This window comes from Alligator mississippiensis, chromosome 14 (genome assembly GCF_030867095.1).
Source record: "Alligator mississippiensis isolate rAllMis1 chromosome 14, rAllMis1, whole genome shotgun sequence".
In the NCBI taxonomy this organism is placed as follows: domain Eukaryota; kingdom Metazoa; phylum Chordata; order Crocodylia; family Alligatoridae; genus Alligator; species Alligator mississippiensis.
The window spans coordinates 30,837,919-30,853,123 of record NC_081837.1 but is presented as its reverse complement, the minus strand read 5'-3'; the positions used below and the strand labels follow the sequence as shown (position 1 = coordinate 30,853,123).

The 15,205-nt window shown below is 54.3% G+C and overlaps 1 protein-coding gene across 6 annotated transcripts in view; it reads left to right on the top strand.

Moving 5' to 3' along the window:
- The window catches only part of NAV1 (neuron navigator 1), a 249,457-nt gene that overhangs the window by 59,825 nt on the left and 174,427 nt on the right, over window positions 1-15,205 (top strand). For all 6 annotated transcript variants that reach the window (XM_059717301.1, XM_059717302.1, XM_059717298.1 and 3 more), the window contains exons 2-3: window positions 10,618-11,487; window positions 13,577-13,671. In XM_059717301.1, the coding sequence (XP_059573284.1) occupies window positions 10,646-11,487; window positions 13,577-13,671 (937 nt within the window). In that variant the 5' untranslated portion in view covers window positions 10,618-10,645. The remainder of the gene's footprint in view (window positions 1-10,617; window positions 11,488-13,576; window positions 13,672-15,205) is intronic.

The window sequence follows — 15,205 nt, the reverse complement described above, 5'->3', positions numbered from 1 at the left end:
TTTTTATTGCTTAGAAAAGCATCATAGTTCTATAGTTTGTCATAGCCTAATGTTAAGTCTTTTAAGTCATGTTAGAAAGGAACAATATTTTCAGTAATTTTAGGTTTATTAATACAAAGTAAACAGTTTAATATGTTACAAGAAAAGGTATTGTTAATATTATTGTCATTATCATTATTATTAGTAATAGTGATGATGATGATAAATTCACATGCAGGCATGAAGACAGGTAGGGCTGTGATTGCCATCTAGGCACTTCTGATAGATGATCAGAATGGGCTGGGAAGGGGGATGGAAGATGAAAGGCTAAGGGCCTGCTGCGTGTGGCAGGAGGCACTAAATCAGTGAGGTGCCTGATGGCTCAGCGCCCTGTGCAACAGCAGGGATTGAGGTTGGTGTGCCACTGGTTTACACTGGGTGGTAAGGAGGTGTCAGGCTTTCAGGTTCCCAGCATTGGCTGGACGACTGTGGGGTCTCAGGCCCATGGGAGGGGAGGACAGAGAGGGGCTGTCTAGCTGGCTGCACTCAGGGCAGAATTAACACTTTAGTGGGCCTTAGGCAAACAAACTCATGGCCCACTACTTTTTTCACTCAATAATTATAACATGTAAAATAAGCACAACTGAGCCCCTTCTTCACTTAGGGCCCTAGGCATCTCCCTAATTTGTCTATGTGTTAATCCAGCCCTGGCAGCACTATACCCTACCTCAGCCCCCCACTTCCTAGTGCTTTACGACTGTCTCCTAACAGGAGAGGCAGGAGCTTTGGGAACACAGTAGGCATGGGCTCATCCTCTGCCCTCAAGCACTGGGGCCTTCTTTGAAATAAATCTCTTCTTTCCAGGCAGTGCAGCTAGCTCTGTGCTGTGCCAGTGCACCATGTGTGGGTGGTGGGCATGGGGCTACCAGGATGTCACTGCCATTCGCTGCCTCCTGCTCCCACTGAACTCAGCAAAGAGGGGATGAGTAGCTTAGTGTGACTTATTGTGGCTACCCTGTTCGGTGCCTCAGTTTCCCCATTGGTAGATAGGGGCTAATGCTCCTGGATCTCCATCTGCAAGGATTGCTGAATTTCATGGTGTCAAGTGTAAGAACAGCTGCTGCATTGTAAGTCCAGGCCCTTGGCTGAGCACAACACAATTTGTGCCTAGAAATTCTCTTAGCTCCTGTCCTGCCCCTTGAGGGGCCATGCATACCCGTGTGGCATGAGCCCAGAGCTGGCCTGCTGCGATTTCTGTCCAGGGGGCCTGGCACACTCCCCTGCACTGGCTTATACCACCACAGGCATGGTCCAGCATGTAGGGCCCTGGAGTCTGGGCCAGAGCTGCTGGGGCAAATGTTACCTGAAGCAGGTCACGGCCCCCTCTGGGCTGCTTTGTCTTGTCTCTTGAGTGTCAGCTCCTTGGGGCTGATCCTGTTCTCATGTAACTACACAGTGCACCCCCTGGCCGTGGCGACAGGGGTCTCGCCCTTCCGGGGGCTCCAGAATGGCACTTAGGCCTGTCAATGCTGCCCCCTGTGAACCCAGGCCCATCCCTAAGGAGCCAGTTCTGCCCACTGGCTCTCACCCTGCCCTGCAATGCTGCAGTGTGGATGGCTTGGCAGGTTCAGGGGTTATTAGCTGCTACATCTTGGGGCAGCCAGGCTGTGGAGGGGGGCATGTGCTCCACATTGCTCCAAGTTGCTTCTGCTGCCAACTGCTACTTCAGGCCGGCGTGGAACAGAAGTTTTGCTCCCGGCCCAGTGGTCCACATGGCAGGGAGGCAGGTTTGAGCCACCCTGGCCCTAGCTGAATGATGCCCCAGTACCATGGCTCCCTAAGCAAATGTGCAGCCTAGGAGTCACATGCACACCTTGCCTGCTGGCACCCACCCACCATCCCTGGGAGAAAACCCAGAAGCGGGCAGCAGAGGTTTTGTGGCTGAGCAGCATCGGTGTAAGCCAGGCGGGCTGGCAGGCATCCCAGCCACTCCACGGGCTTTGTAATCCGAGCGGGTTCCCAGGGCAAGTGAGCGCTCCCTGCACATGTGTCCCAGGCTGGAGTTAGACACAACAAGAGAGACTCCTCAGCAGGGGAGAGTTTCCCAGTCAGCCTGCTAGAGGGAGAGCATTATCTCAGCCCTTGGGGACCTGCCTTGTGCTGCTCAGACCAGGAAATGATATGTGATGGGGAGATGAGATAGACGCCCAGACTCAGCACAGCCAGCCTGCCCCTCCTTCACATGCTGGAGGAGGCAGCGTCAGTGTGGAGCAGACCTCGCCAGGGGACTTACTAGAAATCAGGACTGGGCCCAGCAGGATCTATTTATACTGCAGGGCTGCCTACACCCAGACAAGATCCAGGGCAAAGCTCTCTGGATCTTGTGGTACAATGGACTGTAATACAGCCGAAGTTGGGAGGCGGCAGTGCAGAGCCATTGGATCTGGCCTCCAGATATGGGGCTTTAGTGACATTCAGCAGTAGGAGGCTTCAGGGAAAGGCAGGGCAATGATGGTCAGGTCCCAGTGCCCACTTTCCTGCCTGTATGGCTCTGATCCCAGCTGGGTCATCCTGGCCCTCAACCACTGGTCAAAGTTATTCCTTTGGGAAAATGGGAGGTTGTTGCCAGAAACCTGTGTCTGAAAAGGAGCTAGGAGTCAGAGATGACAAGAAGCAGCTCCCAGGATGATGCTATGGCAAATGAGGTTGATGTGAGCCCTGGAAGTATCAGCCATCGTCATTGTTGGCAATCCCTCATGATTGAGGATGATCACTGACAGGTCAAGTGCAGGGTTGTAAATGAATCCACTGCTGGCTAAGATGGGCCAATCCTAGAGCCGCAGACTGTCTGGCAGACCCCACAGGTGGTGGTTAAAGGTGGGGTCTGACCACAGATTTCTCAGTCTTGTTTCCTTTCCTTCCATTTCTGTCATTTTTCTGTCTCCAGGGTAAGATGTACCTTCTGTCACAAGGTGTCACCATGTAGCCCTGCCCTGGGCTAGTTTTTCCCAATTTGTGTTGTCAATGCCATACTTGTTAATGTTCACCTTGAGGGTGTCCTTGTAGCATTTTGTCTGGCCCCCGCATGCCCTTTGTCCTTGGCTGAGTTGGGAGCATAGCAATTGCTTTGGTATATGTACATCAGACGTGCACACACAGTGCCCTATCCGCTGCAGCTGATGTTGAATAATCAACGCTTCCATGCTGGTGGTGTTAGCATCAGTGAGTTCACTGGCATTTGTGCCATGATCCTCCCATTTTATGCCAAGGATCTTCCAGAGGTAGTGCTGGTGGTGGCATTCCAGGCTTTTCAGGTGGTCCCTGTAGGTCTCCCAGGCTTCACAGCCATAGAGAAAAGTTGGGATTACCACAGCCTTATATAGTAGAAGCTTTGTTTGAATCCTGATTTGTGATCATTGAACACACAATGATTCAGTCTTCTGAAGGCAGAGCTGGCATAACAGGTCTTATACTGGATCCCCTTGTTGATGTTGGCCTTCTTTGAAAGATGGCTGCTAAGGTCTGCAAAGTGTTCAGTATTCTCGTCAATGAAGACCTTTGCTAGGAGAGTTGATTGGCCTGGAGCAGGCTGGTGAAGAACCGTTGCTTTTCTGATGTTAAGGGTCAGTCCCAGGCACTGATATGTTTGAAAGCAGCAGTTAAGGACCATTCATAGGTCCTCCTCCATACCTGCAACAACAGCACGATCATCAGCATACTGAAGTTCCACAATTGAGGCCAAAGTAACTTTGGTTTTGGCACGGAGGTGGGAGAGATCGAAAAGGTTCCCATCCAGCCTGCAGTCAGTGCTGATGCCATGTGGCAGATGGTCATGGGTGAGCATCTTGATGACCACAAGAAAGGTGGAAAACAGAATTGGTGTGATCATGCAGCCCTGCTTGACTCCAGTTCGAATGGCAAAGGGCTCCATAGTAGAGCTACCGCATAGGATGGAGGCAGTCATTTGGTCGTGAAGGAGTATTAATGGGGGGGGAGGGGGGAGGGTTATGGGTAGGGGTAGGCCCTTGATTTCAACTCTTGAGTGCCAGATTGGTGAGATAATCTTGGGATACTGCATACAGGTTTGGTGTACTTGTTTTAAAAAGGATAGAGAGAAAGTAGAGTGCAGGAGGGAGTCATAGAAGAGTTTCAGGAACTGGAAAATATACCTTCTAGGGAGACTGACAGAGCTCCATCTGTCTAGCATAGTGCTGAGCAGAGATGTAGTTGTGGTGTGTAAAGACCTTCATGACTAGAAAATATCAGGTCCTAAAGTGCTCTTTAATCTATTGGCAAAAGTCATGAAGCACTGGCTGAGAGCTGAAGCCAGACACATTCCTGTTACAATAAGGTGCACGTTCTATCAGGTAGAGTGACCGCCCCTGGAGCAGGCTCCGCATCTTTTGGACACTCCTGACTTTTTGGATTGACCCACAGCATTTCTTATGGAGCAGCATGAGCTGTTCTTGTAACATTTGATTGTCAATGGAGGGCCCAGTACTGTTTGTGGGGCATTTCCCCACCCCCCCAACCCCCCCCAACTTGGGACCTGTTGCACCAGTGGAAGCAATGGACCCACCAGTTCATGAGATATATTCTCATTTCCTTTCTGCCATACCTGGACCACTGCTACGAAGCACTCCCACCCCTGACTACCACTCCACACAGCACGTCCTCAAAACACGGCAGTGCTGCTGCCATGGAGGGCTGCTGAGTGCAGGCCCAGCCCTGTTCCCAGGCTCTCTGTCCCGGACATCTTTATTGAAACTGCTTCAGGTGACACAAAAGTGACTCCTTTGCCTGCCTTCAGAGGCAGTGGGAGCAAGGGGGCAGGGTGCATCTTGCAACGGTACCCCTGCGTATGGCGCAGATGTGCTTTGATGCCTTCAGACAAAGGTGGATGCCTCTTTCTGGGAGAGTCTTCAGCCAAACAACTGAAACTGCAGTCCAGCACAAGTCCCTGGGTTCAGGATGGTGGTAAGCGGGAGAGCTATCATGGCCTGTGCAATGCACCAGGTCAGATTAGGTTTCCCAGTGGTCCCTTCTGGCCTCAAACTCTCTGCAACTCAGGGGCAGCTGCTCCAGGCCAGCCCATGATGAAAGATGTTCTCCTCTTTAGTTATGGTTGGCACACCAGACACTGCCTGAGGGGAGCAAGCCGTGTGGATACAGCCCAGATCTCCACAACCATTGCACAGCTGCTTTCACTTATGCCCCTCAGAGCAAGTCAGAGCAGAGGCAAGTGGGGAATATGTAGGGCTGGCTGGAGGTCCAGCCCAGCAGCAGGTGCATTGCTATGAGGGAAGCAGTCCCTGTGCTGTTTGGGTGGTGCCTGCCCATGAGAAGCACAAAGCACTTGGGCTCTTCTCGGGACCCTTTCTTATTTACAGAAACCCAGCTGAACTCTTCCAAGCCAACTGGAGTCATCCCCCTCCCTGTATGTGCATGGGTCTTGCATCATCACACGCAGCTCCAAGCCCATCCTGCCCACTCTGCCCGGCCAGAAGGGAGAGCATGCATCCTGCCCCTCTGCTGGGCTCTGCCAGAGCCAGTGTGAAACCCATCTAGGGCACAGCAAGGAGAAGGGCAGCCCTGTGAAGTAGCAGCAGTGGCTGTTCAAAAGATGTTGAGCAAAGGGATCAGCTGTGGGCACAGTCCCCACTGGGCACAGAATCCTAGGAAGTGGGGCTGGAAGGCATCTTGGGAGATTACCTAGTTCATCCCTGCCCCAAGGCAGGTCCACGTCATGGGTCAGAAAAGCTGCCTGTCCTCTGCTTTTGCTCATTTACTAACAGGATCCAGCACATTAATATGGAGCAAAAAAGCAACTTGAAACTCAATGCCTAGGGCCTCCCAACCCCTCTACACATGGGCACATCATGCACTTTCCCCCCCCAGTGCCCAGCTGACCTCAGCACCATGAGTGAGCTGGGCACAGCAGCCAGTAGCAGGGCCAGCTCCACAGTGCTGGGCAGGGGGAGGCCTTGCTCTGCTCTCAGCCGTCTCCTGTCACTCCCTGTGCCACTGGGGACAGTGGAGCCAGTTCACATTTGCCCCTCCCACATGGACTGACTGACTTGGCCTTGCCTTGTCTGTGGGGGAGGACATCTGCCTTGACCCAGCTGTCCCCCCTGCATCACCATCATTAAGGAGGGAGTGACCTGCTCTGACCTCTTCTATCTGCTCATGCTTACGCAGGCCCTCTGTGCTACAATCAGCTAGTGATGAGCTGGCTCCAAACACAGTGTGTTCCCCTTACTTGTGTAACACTCTCGTGGGTCCATGACTCTCACTATGCATTGCCCTTGTTAGGGGCCTAGTCTGCCACCCAGGTTCTTCCTTGGACTTGTTTATGGCCCCTTTGCTTTGAGATGTAACCAGGCTGTGGAGTCCTTGTTCTCCGCTCTCTCTGCAGCAGAACATACCAGGATGTACCACTCTGTACCGCTGGGGTTGCCACACGCATGTGTCCTTGGGGCATGTCCCTTGCTGGGGGTTGCTCTAGACAGCAGTATGGATTCTCCCAGAATGCCACTGACATACCCATAGCTACTCAGCATGGCAGACAGCAATGTAGGGACACAAGGGTGTCTTGTGAAAGAGCTGCTGGGTATATACAACACAGTCTTGTTTGCTGGGGAAGACTAGAAGGAGAGAGCCTTATACCAGTTACAAATCTGTGGGTGCAGTAACGGAGCTGGATCTTCCACTGGTGCCAATACTTGTTGCCCCACTGAACCAAATGAATGAAGCCACCCCGAACATGGACAGGCCTTAGATTCCTTTGTCCTCAGAGGACCCAGAGTGGAGCTGACACGTGGGGTGTGAGTGTGTGAGCTGATGCGAGTCTCAGGGCTTGTCTGATGGTAATGCTCCCTGTGGGTGCTCATCCCAGGAGAGTGCCTGATTGCAGGGTAGAGTTTGTCAAGTGGAAAGTGATATAAAGGACTGTGGAGAAAGGTAAGCCTGTTTTGGAAAAGGAGCATCTGCACCTGGCATAACTAGGGTGGGAGAATTCCTCTTGGATAATTAGGCTGGAAAGATTCCCTAGGTCAGCACTCTCTGGGAGTCCAAATCAGTTAAATGAACATGAAGACAGGAGCTGGGGAAGTTCATGCTGGGTCCATGATCTGTAAAACACATGGGACCTAGCCACAAGAGCCTAACCCCCCAACACTGCACTCAGGACAATGCCTGGATCGCATGGGGTCAGGTGGCTGGAGCTCAAAGCCCGTATGATGGGTCACTGGTAAAACAGGTGGCAGGGACAGAATTTCCCAGGACCTCAGCTCTTGTGTAGGCACCATGACAAGTAGCCTGATTCCCAGCTGGGCAGGACCTCTTGAAGACCTGCCCCACACGAGTAGTACCGCTGTGGAAATGGGCAGCTGCATTCTGGTCCTGTAGGGCAGGGGTTGTTAACCAGGGGTACACGTACCCCTGGAGGCACTTGAGAAGGCCCTAGGGGTATGCACGCGCGGGTGGGGATGCAGCACTGCCACGCACCATCCTGAGCAGGTGCCACCTGCCCGCCTGGATGCGGGGGAAGGTTGCACTTGGCAGCTGCCGCCACTCCACATTCAGCCACGCTTACCCACCCCACTCGGCATCCAGCCACTTGCAACCCCCCTGCCCCCACCCGCCATTCAGCCATCAAGGGTACACTGCTCTGTGTCCAGCCACTGGGGGTACACTGACCCAAAATGGTTGAAAACCCCTGCTGTAGGGGTTTCAGGAGGCCTTTGAGGATTCTTCACACTAAGACGACAGCGGCAATCTGAATTGGTTTGTTTGCAGATCAGTTCTTGTTTTGCATAATTCTCCCCCCAGTTGGAGCTCCTGTCACAAGGGAGTCACCTCCCCTCCTGGGCACCACATACAGATCGCAGGGGCTGGACAACCCAGGCATTTAAGGCCAGCTGTGACCTTAGGTGAATTACAGGAAGCTATGACCTTAGGTGAATTCAGCCTGAAATGCAAATAAGTCTAAGAAGTTAGAATACTGGTATTGAACCCCAGAGCAGAGCTGATGCTAAGAGCAGACACAGCCCCCAGGGAGCATACCCCTGGCCCAGACCCTGAGCCAGCCTGTTGTGAAAGCACCCCAGCAACCACCATGACACCGATGGGTCTACTCACCTGTTTAACATATTAGGCCCCCACTGAAGCGTTGTGCTAAAGCGGCACCACTTGCCCAGCTGCAGGTGTCACCATATTGGCAATCATAGCAGGAGAAAGGCCCAGCCCCTGACACTGGCTTGTGATACTCATCCTGTCTCACCTGGGATCTCTGAGCACTCCTGGACACCACTATTATGGCTGTCATTATTTATTACAGGCATGACCAGAGTGCCCGGAGTTCAATTCCCAGGATCCCCCTGTGCCAGGCTGTATAGACACAAAGTAGAGGCAGTCCTTGGGGAGGCATCACATATACCATTCCCATCAGAGTCAACTGCCCTGAGTGGGTATGTGCATGCAGCCCTGACCATACAGCAACCAAGCAAGGTTTGGCCCTCTGACTTGCAAATCTGGTCTCACTACAATCCTTCCAGAGCCTGCAAAGGGAGATGAGCCTCCCTATTTGCTGCGATCGACCCAGTGTCCATCTGAGCTTTTCTCAGCAGTCACAGTACTGCGGTTGCCCATGCGTGCTGTAACATGCTGTTGTGTGATGCAGAGTCTGTCACACAGACCATGTCCCCAGGCACTGCAAGGAGGGACAACAAATCCCAGGAAGAGGTGATGCAGTGATGGAGGAGCTGGGCGGAAGGGCTGCGGGATCCATAGGAAGTTGTGCAGCTGGGGAGAGTGGGTTTGAACTGGCTCCGAGATCACTCACCTAGCTCGGCGGAGTGTTTACAGTGCCATTCAGACAGGGAGAGCCTTGCGTGAGGGCTCTTCAGAGCCGCTACTGCTTTGAACCTCAGCACAGGGCCTGACCTCAATTTCCTGTAATATGACTAAACTGCTGGGGTCAGCGATATGGATTCAGGGTGGCTTTTTAATGGAAATTGAATTCTTGAAGCCGTTTCATCTGCCTTTCCACTCTGGTATATGAAAGACATTCCTCCAGGCCACCGGGGCTCAGACAGGGACATGCTTGGTGCAGCTGCGTTTCATCCTTTCCCGTCAGCTAGAAGGGGCCACTGGGGCAGAGGGGATCTCTTTGAGACGTGGTTCAAGTAGCAGGGCAGCTGGGGTTTGAACCAACACACCAAGCAGGGAGAGGACAAGCAGGAAACCAGGGAAATGGCCATTGTGTAGCAAGGTGCTGGCCCCTGGCCTGAGGTGTTGTTTCCCCAACTCATAGGGTGCTACTAACAGAGTAGCAGGGAGGGGGCCTGAGCATTAAGATGCAGCACCAGCCCAGGTGTCCCCGTCACCATGAAGGTCGATGGCAAGGTTGGGTTTTCTTCAGAGCCCTCTCCAGGTCAAGGGCCTGCTGCTAAGTGAGGGTTGGGATCTCAACCCCTCAGCGCTTTTCGTTTGTTGGGGGTCGGAGCAAGGACCTATAAGTCACCCCTCCCAGAGAAGCATCCTCACTTCCAGGCCTCCACAGTGACCGTTTATGTCACGACAGAGCAGCTCCAGCCAGAGAGGCAGCAGGGGACCCAGCTGACAATGGCCTACTACCTGGCTCAGAGGGCACTGAGGTGCTGGAGCCTGAATCAGACAATATATGGACATTCAGGAGAGTACTGCTCCAGAGAGCACTGTGAGAGCGGAGCAGACACCCTCAGCCCCCAGGGTCTCTGCCAGGCTGGCAGCATGGACATCCCTCTTGGGATACCTCTTGGGATACCCCTGCCTGGAGGGACAGTGACTGGGTCTCCTGAGTCTCTCCAGGGAGTGTGCTGCCCATGTCTCTCATCTGCTGCAATCTATACCAACCCCGTGGCTCCTCTGCTGTCATGGCTCCCCAAGCATCTCCCCTAGCTCCTGGCTGATAGCAGAGCAGGGGACATATAGCCATGGCAGGAGGGACTGAATGAGGACTCAACCCCTCCAGAGGAGTAAGCTGGAGGGTGCTAGCCTCTTACACAAGCCACAAGAGCTGAGAACCAGGAGCCCCCTGGGCATAACCCAAAGCATTTGCTCTGGTACCTCGGTCTGGGGGACCTGCTGTCAGGAGAGCCCTGCTATCCCCTGACATCCACCATAAGCAGCCCAGGGCTATCATAGAAATCATAGAGAAGCAGGGCTAGAAGGGACCCCCCCATAGATCATCCAGTCCAACCCGCTGCCTGAGGCAGGATCATCCTCATCCAAACCATCCCATACAAATCTACAATCTAACATCTTAGTAAAACTACCATGAACCCTGCAACAACACACCTAACCTGCCACAAGTGAACCACGGCAGCCAATGCCCGCTTCCATAGGAGGTTGTTGTTATACACTCAAGTGGTCCTGGGTAGCGGGTCATGCCCCCCCAGTACAGAGGAAGGCAAAAACCTGCACAGTCCTTACCAATCTGATCATGGGGGAAACTCCCTTCCTGACCCCCAGGTGAGCGGAGGCGAGTGGAAATATGCCGGGTGGAGGGGCAGGACCCTCCAACCAGAAACCTCTGAACAGGCACTGCCCCTGCTGAGCCCAGACTTAACTTGCTCTGCTCTCCTCTCCTCTCTCCAGGTCGCTAGCCCTTGAACCCGCCTCGCCGATGATGAATGGGACGGCCAACGTGAACCCGACCGGCCGAAGCCACTATGCCTCCGCCATTCCAGTGCCTCGCACCATGTCCCAGAGCAAGCTGCATGCCATGGCAGCATCACCCAGGCTACCCTCACGGCAGAGCAGCCTGGGCACTGCCCCCTCCCCACGGGCTTCACCACCATGGCCAGGAAAGGCACCAACCAACATTACCACCCCAGCCTCCAAAGGCCCCAAGCAGAAAAGTGCTGCCAAAGCCTCCGTGAGCTCAGGGGCTGGCCCTGACAAGGCAGAGCCACCCGAGTGCAAAGGACCTGATGCTGAGTCTAACCTCAACCAGGTCACGTCACCCTCAAGCAGCAGCTCCCCAGGGGTGCAGAAGGTGACACTGAGAGCTTCTGGGGTGCCTAGGAAGTCGCAAGTGCAAGGAACAGAGAGAGACAAGGACAGCTCAAAGGCTGGGGAGGTGCCTAGCAGCCACAACACCAAGAAGGGCTTGGGGAGACCCAGTGGCCCTGCTGAACTGCCCAAGACACCTCAGCTGCAAGGGAAGAGCCCCTCCCGCTTCAGCCTGCACAGTGAGAGTGGGCTGCCTGGGCCCCAGGACACACTCAGTGCTAAGAGGCCGCAGAGTTGCCCCCTGAAGGGCCAGTGGGCATCAGAAGTGACCTGGAAAGGCAGTGGGGTGCCCAAGCCCTGTGCAAGGGAGGACAGGCCCCCTGTGAGCTCCTTGGACAACAGCAGCTTGGCACAGAATAAGGGGCCAGCATTACACTCTGGGGCCATCAGCTTCTCCACAGCCTCACAGCAGAGTCACCCTGTCACCGCTACTGTGGCGCCCTTCCACTACCGGTGAGTCCCCTGTGCTCACTCAGCACATGCTGGGCATGCGGCAGGGCCTGCCCCTGCTGTTCTTCCCTGTTTTTCTTTGCCCAAGCCCTAGGGTTTCAGCAGGCCACAGACTCTTGCACGCAATGGTTCACTGCCATCAGCTCCCTGAGCCATTGCCCGGCTCTGTGCTATGCTGATAGCTTTTGCCCCAGGCAGAGCCTCCGCCATGGACCACACAGGAGCCAGGAGGGAAGCCACCAACCCCACTGAGGCCTATGTCCTTCCACTGGTGTGGGTGGCATGAGCAGACCCCAGAGTGTCAGCCCATCCCAGCCATAGGGTTTTCAAAAAAGATGGGTCTGGAGTAGCCTTCAGGGCCTAAGGCACTATTGGCTTGGCCCTCCCTGCCAGCCAGGAGAAACATGCTAGAAAGGAGAACATGGCTGTCCTGGACCTTCTCCCCTGACAGCCGTGGGGCTGCCAGCCCAGCTCTCTGGAGCCATGCACTGACCTTCGTCCCACAGGAGCTCCCAGAGAGGTGGGTCCCATGGGGCCCCAGGGGCAGCTGGCAGCAGTGCCCAGAACAGGCAGCTGGAATAATCCCCAGGGGACTTTGTATTAGAGCTTGTTCTATGGGATTGAGCAACACTGAGTATTTAACAGCTGGGTCCCTTGCAGACTTCACAGCTCAGTGCTCTGTTATATGCTGCCCCTCTCTCTCAGACCAGGGAACCAGGACTCAAGGGCCCTGCTACAGGCTCTGTCCAGCCGAGGACAGGGGAATGCATATGCCACTCTGCTGGCATATTTAGAGTTTCTAGCCTTCATGAATGCAAGAAACAAGCTTAACAATGTGGCCCCAGGGCCAGAGCCATGGAGCCTGTGTCCATGGTGCACTGAGGACCCCACTCATCTTCATCCACCTGGACTAAGGGACAGGATGTTCCCAAGGCATAATGGGATCCCCTAGACAAGACATTAGGATGAAGAGTTTTGGCAGCTTGATGATGCCCCATGATGGTGATGCCAGCAGCCATGCACCACCCCTGACAGGAGGTAGCAATGGGGCAGAAAGGCAGGATTTGCATCTGGTCTGAGCTGACTTAGGCCAAACATGCTCACCCCAGAAGCAGCTCCTTTGGCCTGTCTCCCTGGGCTCTCCCCCTGCTGTAAAGAAAAGGCCCAGTGTCCCTTTTGCCCTCCTCTGTCAAGGAGGAGTAGCCTAACTAGACTGAGGACAGTTACACTGGCACCTAGCTGGGGTTAGTGAGTGAAGCAGCAAGTCTAGGCCCCAGGCATCTCCCCTGGCTCCTGGCTCCCAGATTGTTAGCCCCTAAAATGCCATGCCATGAGAATCCAGTGCATAAAATACCCCAATCCTTGGCCAGTCCAGCGCTTGTCCAGTACAGGCCGCTCCCTGCCCCTATCTGTGAGCTGTGCTGGCCAACCATGGGAAAGGTGCTTTTCTGCTGAACCCGGGTGAGGATGATGGGCAGGAAACCTTGAATAGCTGTTCTCAAGGTGACACACTTCTGCTCCCAGCCACCAGCCCAGCAAGGACCTGCAGGGACAGAGACGCAGTGTAACCAAAGGGGTGCAGTGTTCCCCAGATCCACCACAAGTCCTTGCCTGGAGGGTTCCAGGTGGAGACTGACTCCAGGGGATGCTTCCCAAAGGAGGGGATTGTGCTGTGGGAGGTCAGAGCCACCAAAACATCCTCCTGCCAGAGGTAGCTGCTTCCTCCCAGCATGGCACCTCCTCCCACTGTACAGCAGGGGTGTGCCTGGAGAGAGCCTCCATGCCTGAGGGCTTGATGCTACTCTGAGAAGGGCCAGGTGGGCATGTTGCTAGAACAGAATGGGCCAAAGATCTCATTTCTGCTTCCACAGCCGTGTCCTGCCTCCCAGGCAGAACAAGCAGCCTCGCCACCAGCAACCAGGAGCTGCTGGTTTCAGCAAGGTCCCATCTGCCTGTGGGGCCCAGATCCCGTTGTTTCCCCAGTCACTGTTACTGCCACGGACCTTGGGACCCGGTGTCTGCTGCCCATGACAGCTTCCTGCAGAGTTGGCCCTGAGCCCCACAGACCTTAACACCTTGCTCTGCCTTCCAGGCTACAGGGGGACAGGGAAAGAAGCGAGCCCTCCCCAGAGGAGCACCCACAGACCAGCCCTGCAGAGGAGCCTGAACCCCACTTCCAAGGCTTGAGTAAGTCAATCCAGGATTTACACCTCTGTGGGTTGGGAGTGGAGGGGACACTGCCTCGAGCAAGCAGCCTTGCCACAGGCTGTGATGGGGGTGGTGCTCCGGAATGGGCATGAAGTGTCTATTTGCAGGCTGCATTTTATGATAACTAACCAGTAGCTGATGGGGCCAGATCCTGCCTTCAGTGATGCCTGGTGCAAATTTGGAATCACTCCAGTGGTGGTGAAGTGTTTGCACTGGCAGAGGTGTGGGCAGGGCAGAGTGAGGAAGAAGGATCGAGATGCTGTGTAATTAGCTCCAAATGAGGTTGCTGACTAGAAGCCATTGCCTGCCTGCCCCTACTGACTCAGTCTGCGAGGTACAGGAGGCCGGTAGTGAGCCCATGGTGAATGGGATGCCCATGGGCCACACTTGGTGCCCAGCTGGGTTCAGCTGGACATTTGTTCTGGACTGAGTCAGGCACTGGTGTGGTTTTTATGGAGTCCTGAGCTCTAGGGGCAGGGAGGCTGGCAGGGAGGGTGAAGTGAGCCCAACTGTACCATTGGGACCTGCATAGGTTCTAGACATGCCCCCTCCTGCCTTGTGGCAGTGCAGAATGGGTTTAAAAGGTGGCTCTGCACTGGAGTGAAGGAAGTGCAAGGTGCTGGGCTACAGAGAGTCAAGCTCCTAATGGAAGAAGCAGGGGAGCTCTAGCATCAAGGAGGAGGCACCCCAAAGTGGGTGGGGTGGGGATAGAAGTGAGGCAGGATTGTTTCTGGGGGCCTGGCCACTACTGTTGTACTGAGATTCATGGAAGAAGGGATTAGGTGCAAGCTGTTTGACCTCCTCTGCTCCAGAACTGATATTCATATGTGAATAAAGCCAGTTACACGTCAAATATACCCAGATTTCCTTGCCAGTGGGAATCTGTCCTGTAAGGCCCTGGAACTGTACTGCCACTGAGCAAAGGGCATCACTGGTATCAGACTGGGACAATGGTACCACATGATTATTGTGAGCTCTCTCTAATGCAACACACTTCAGGACCCTAGTCAGGGCTCATTGTGCTGAGCATTGTACAGACATGCCTTCCCAAAGGAGCCTGCAGCCTTGGACTTTGGCTATGCCTAGAGAAGGATCAACCAATGTGACCAGCCTCTCACTGGGTGCAAGGCATTAGCCTGAAACAAAAAACAAAAAATTGTTTTTTAGATATATTGGGAGTAAAAGGAAGGCCCAGGAAGGAATAGGACCCCTGCTAAATGGGCAGAAACAATTGGTGACGGACAGGGGGGACAAGGCTGAACTCCTCAACGAGTTCTTTGCCTCAGTGTTCCTAAGCGAGGGGCACGACAAGTCTCTCACTGGGGTTGTAGAGAGGCAGCAGCAAGGCGCCAGACTTCCATGCGTAGATCCTGAGGTGGTGCAGAGTCACTTGGAAGAACTGGATGCCTTTAAGTCGGCAGGCCCGGATGGGCTCCATCCGAGGGTGCTGAAGGCACTGGCCGACATCATTGCAGAGCCACTGGCAGGAATATTCGAATGCTCGTGGCGCACG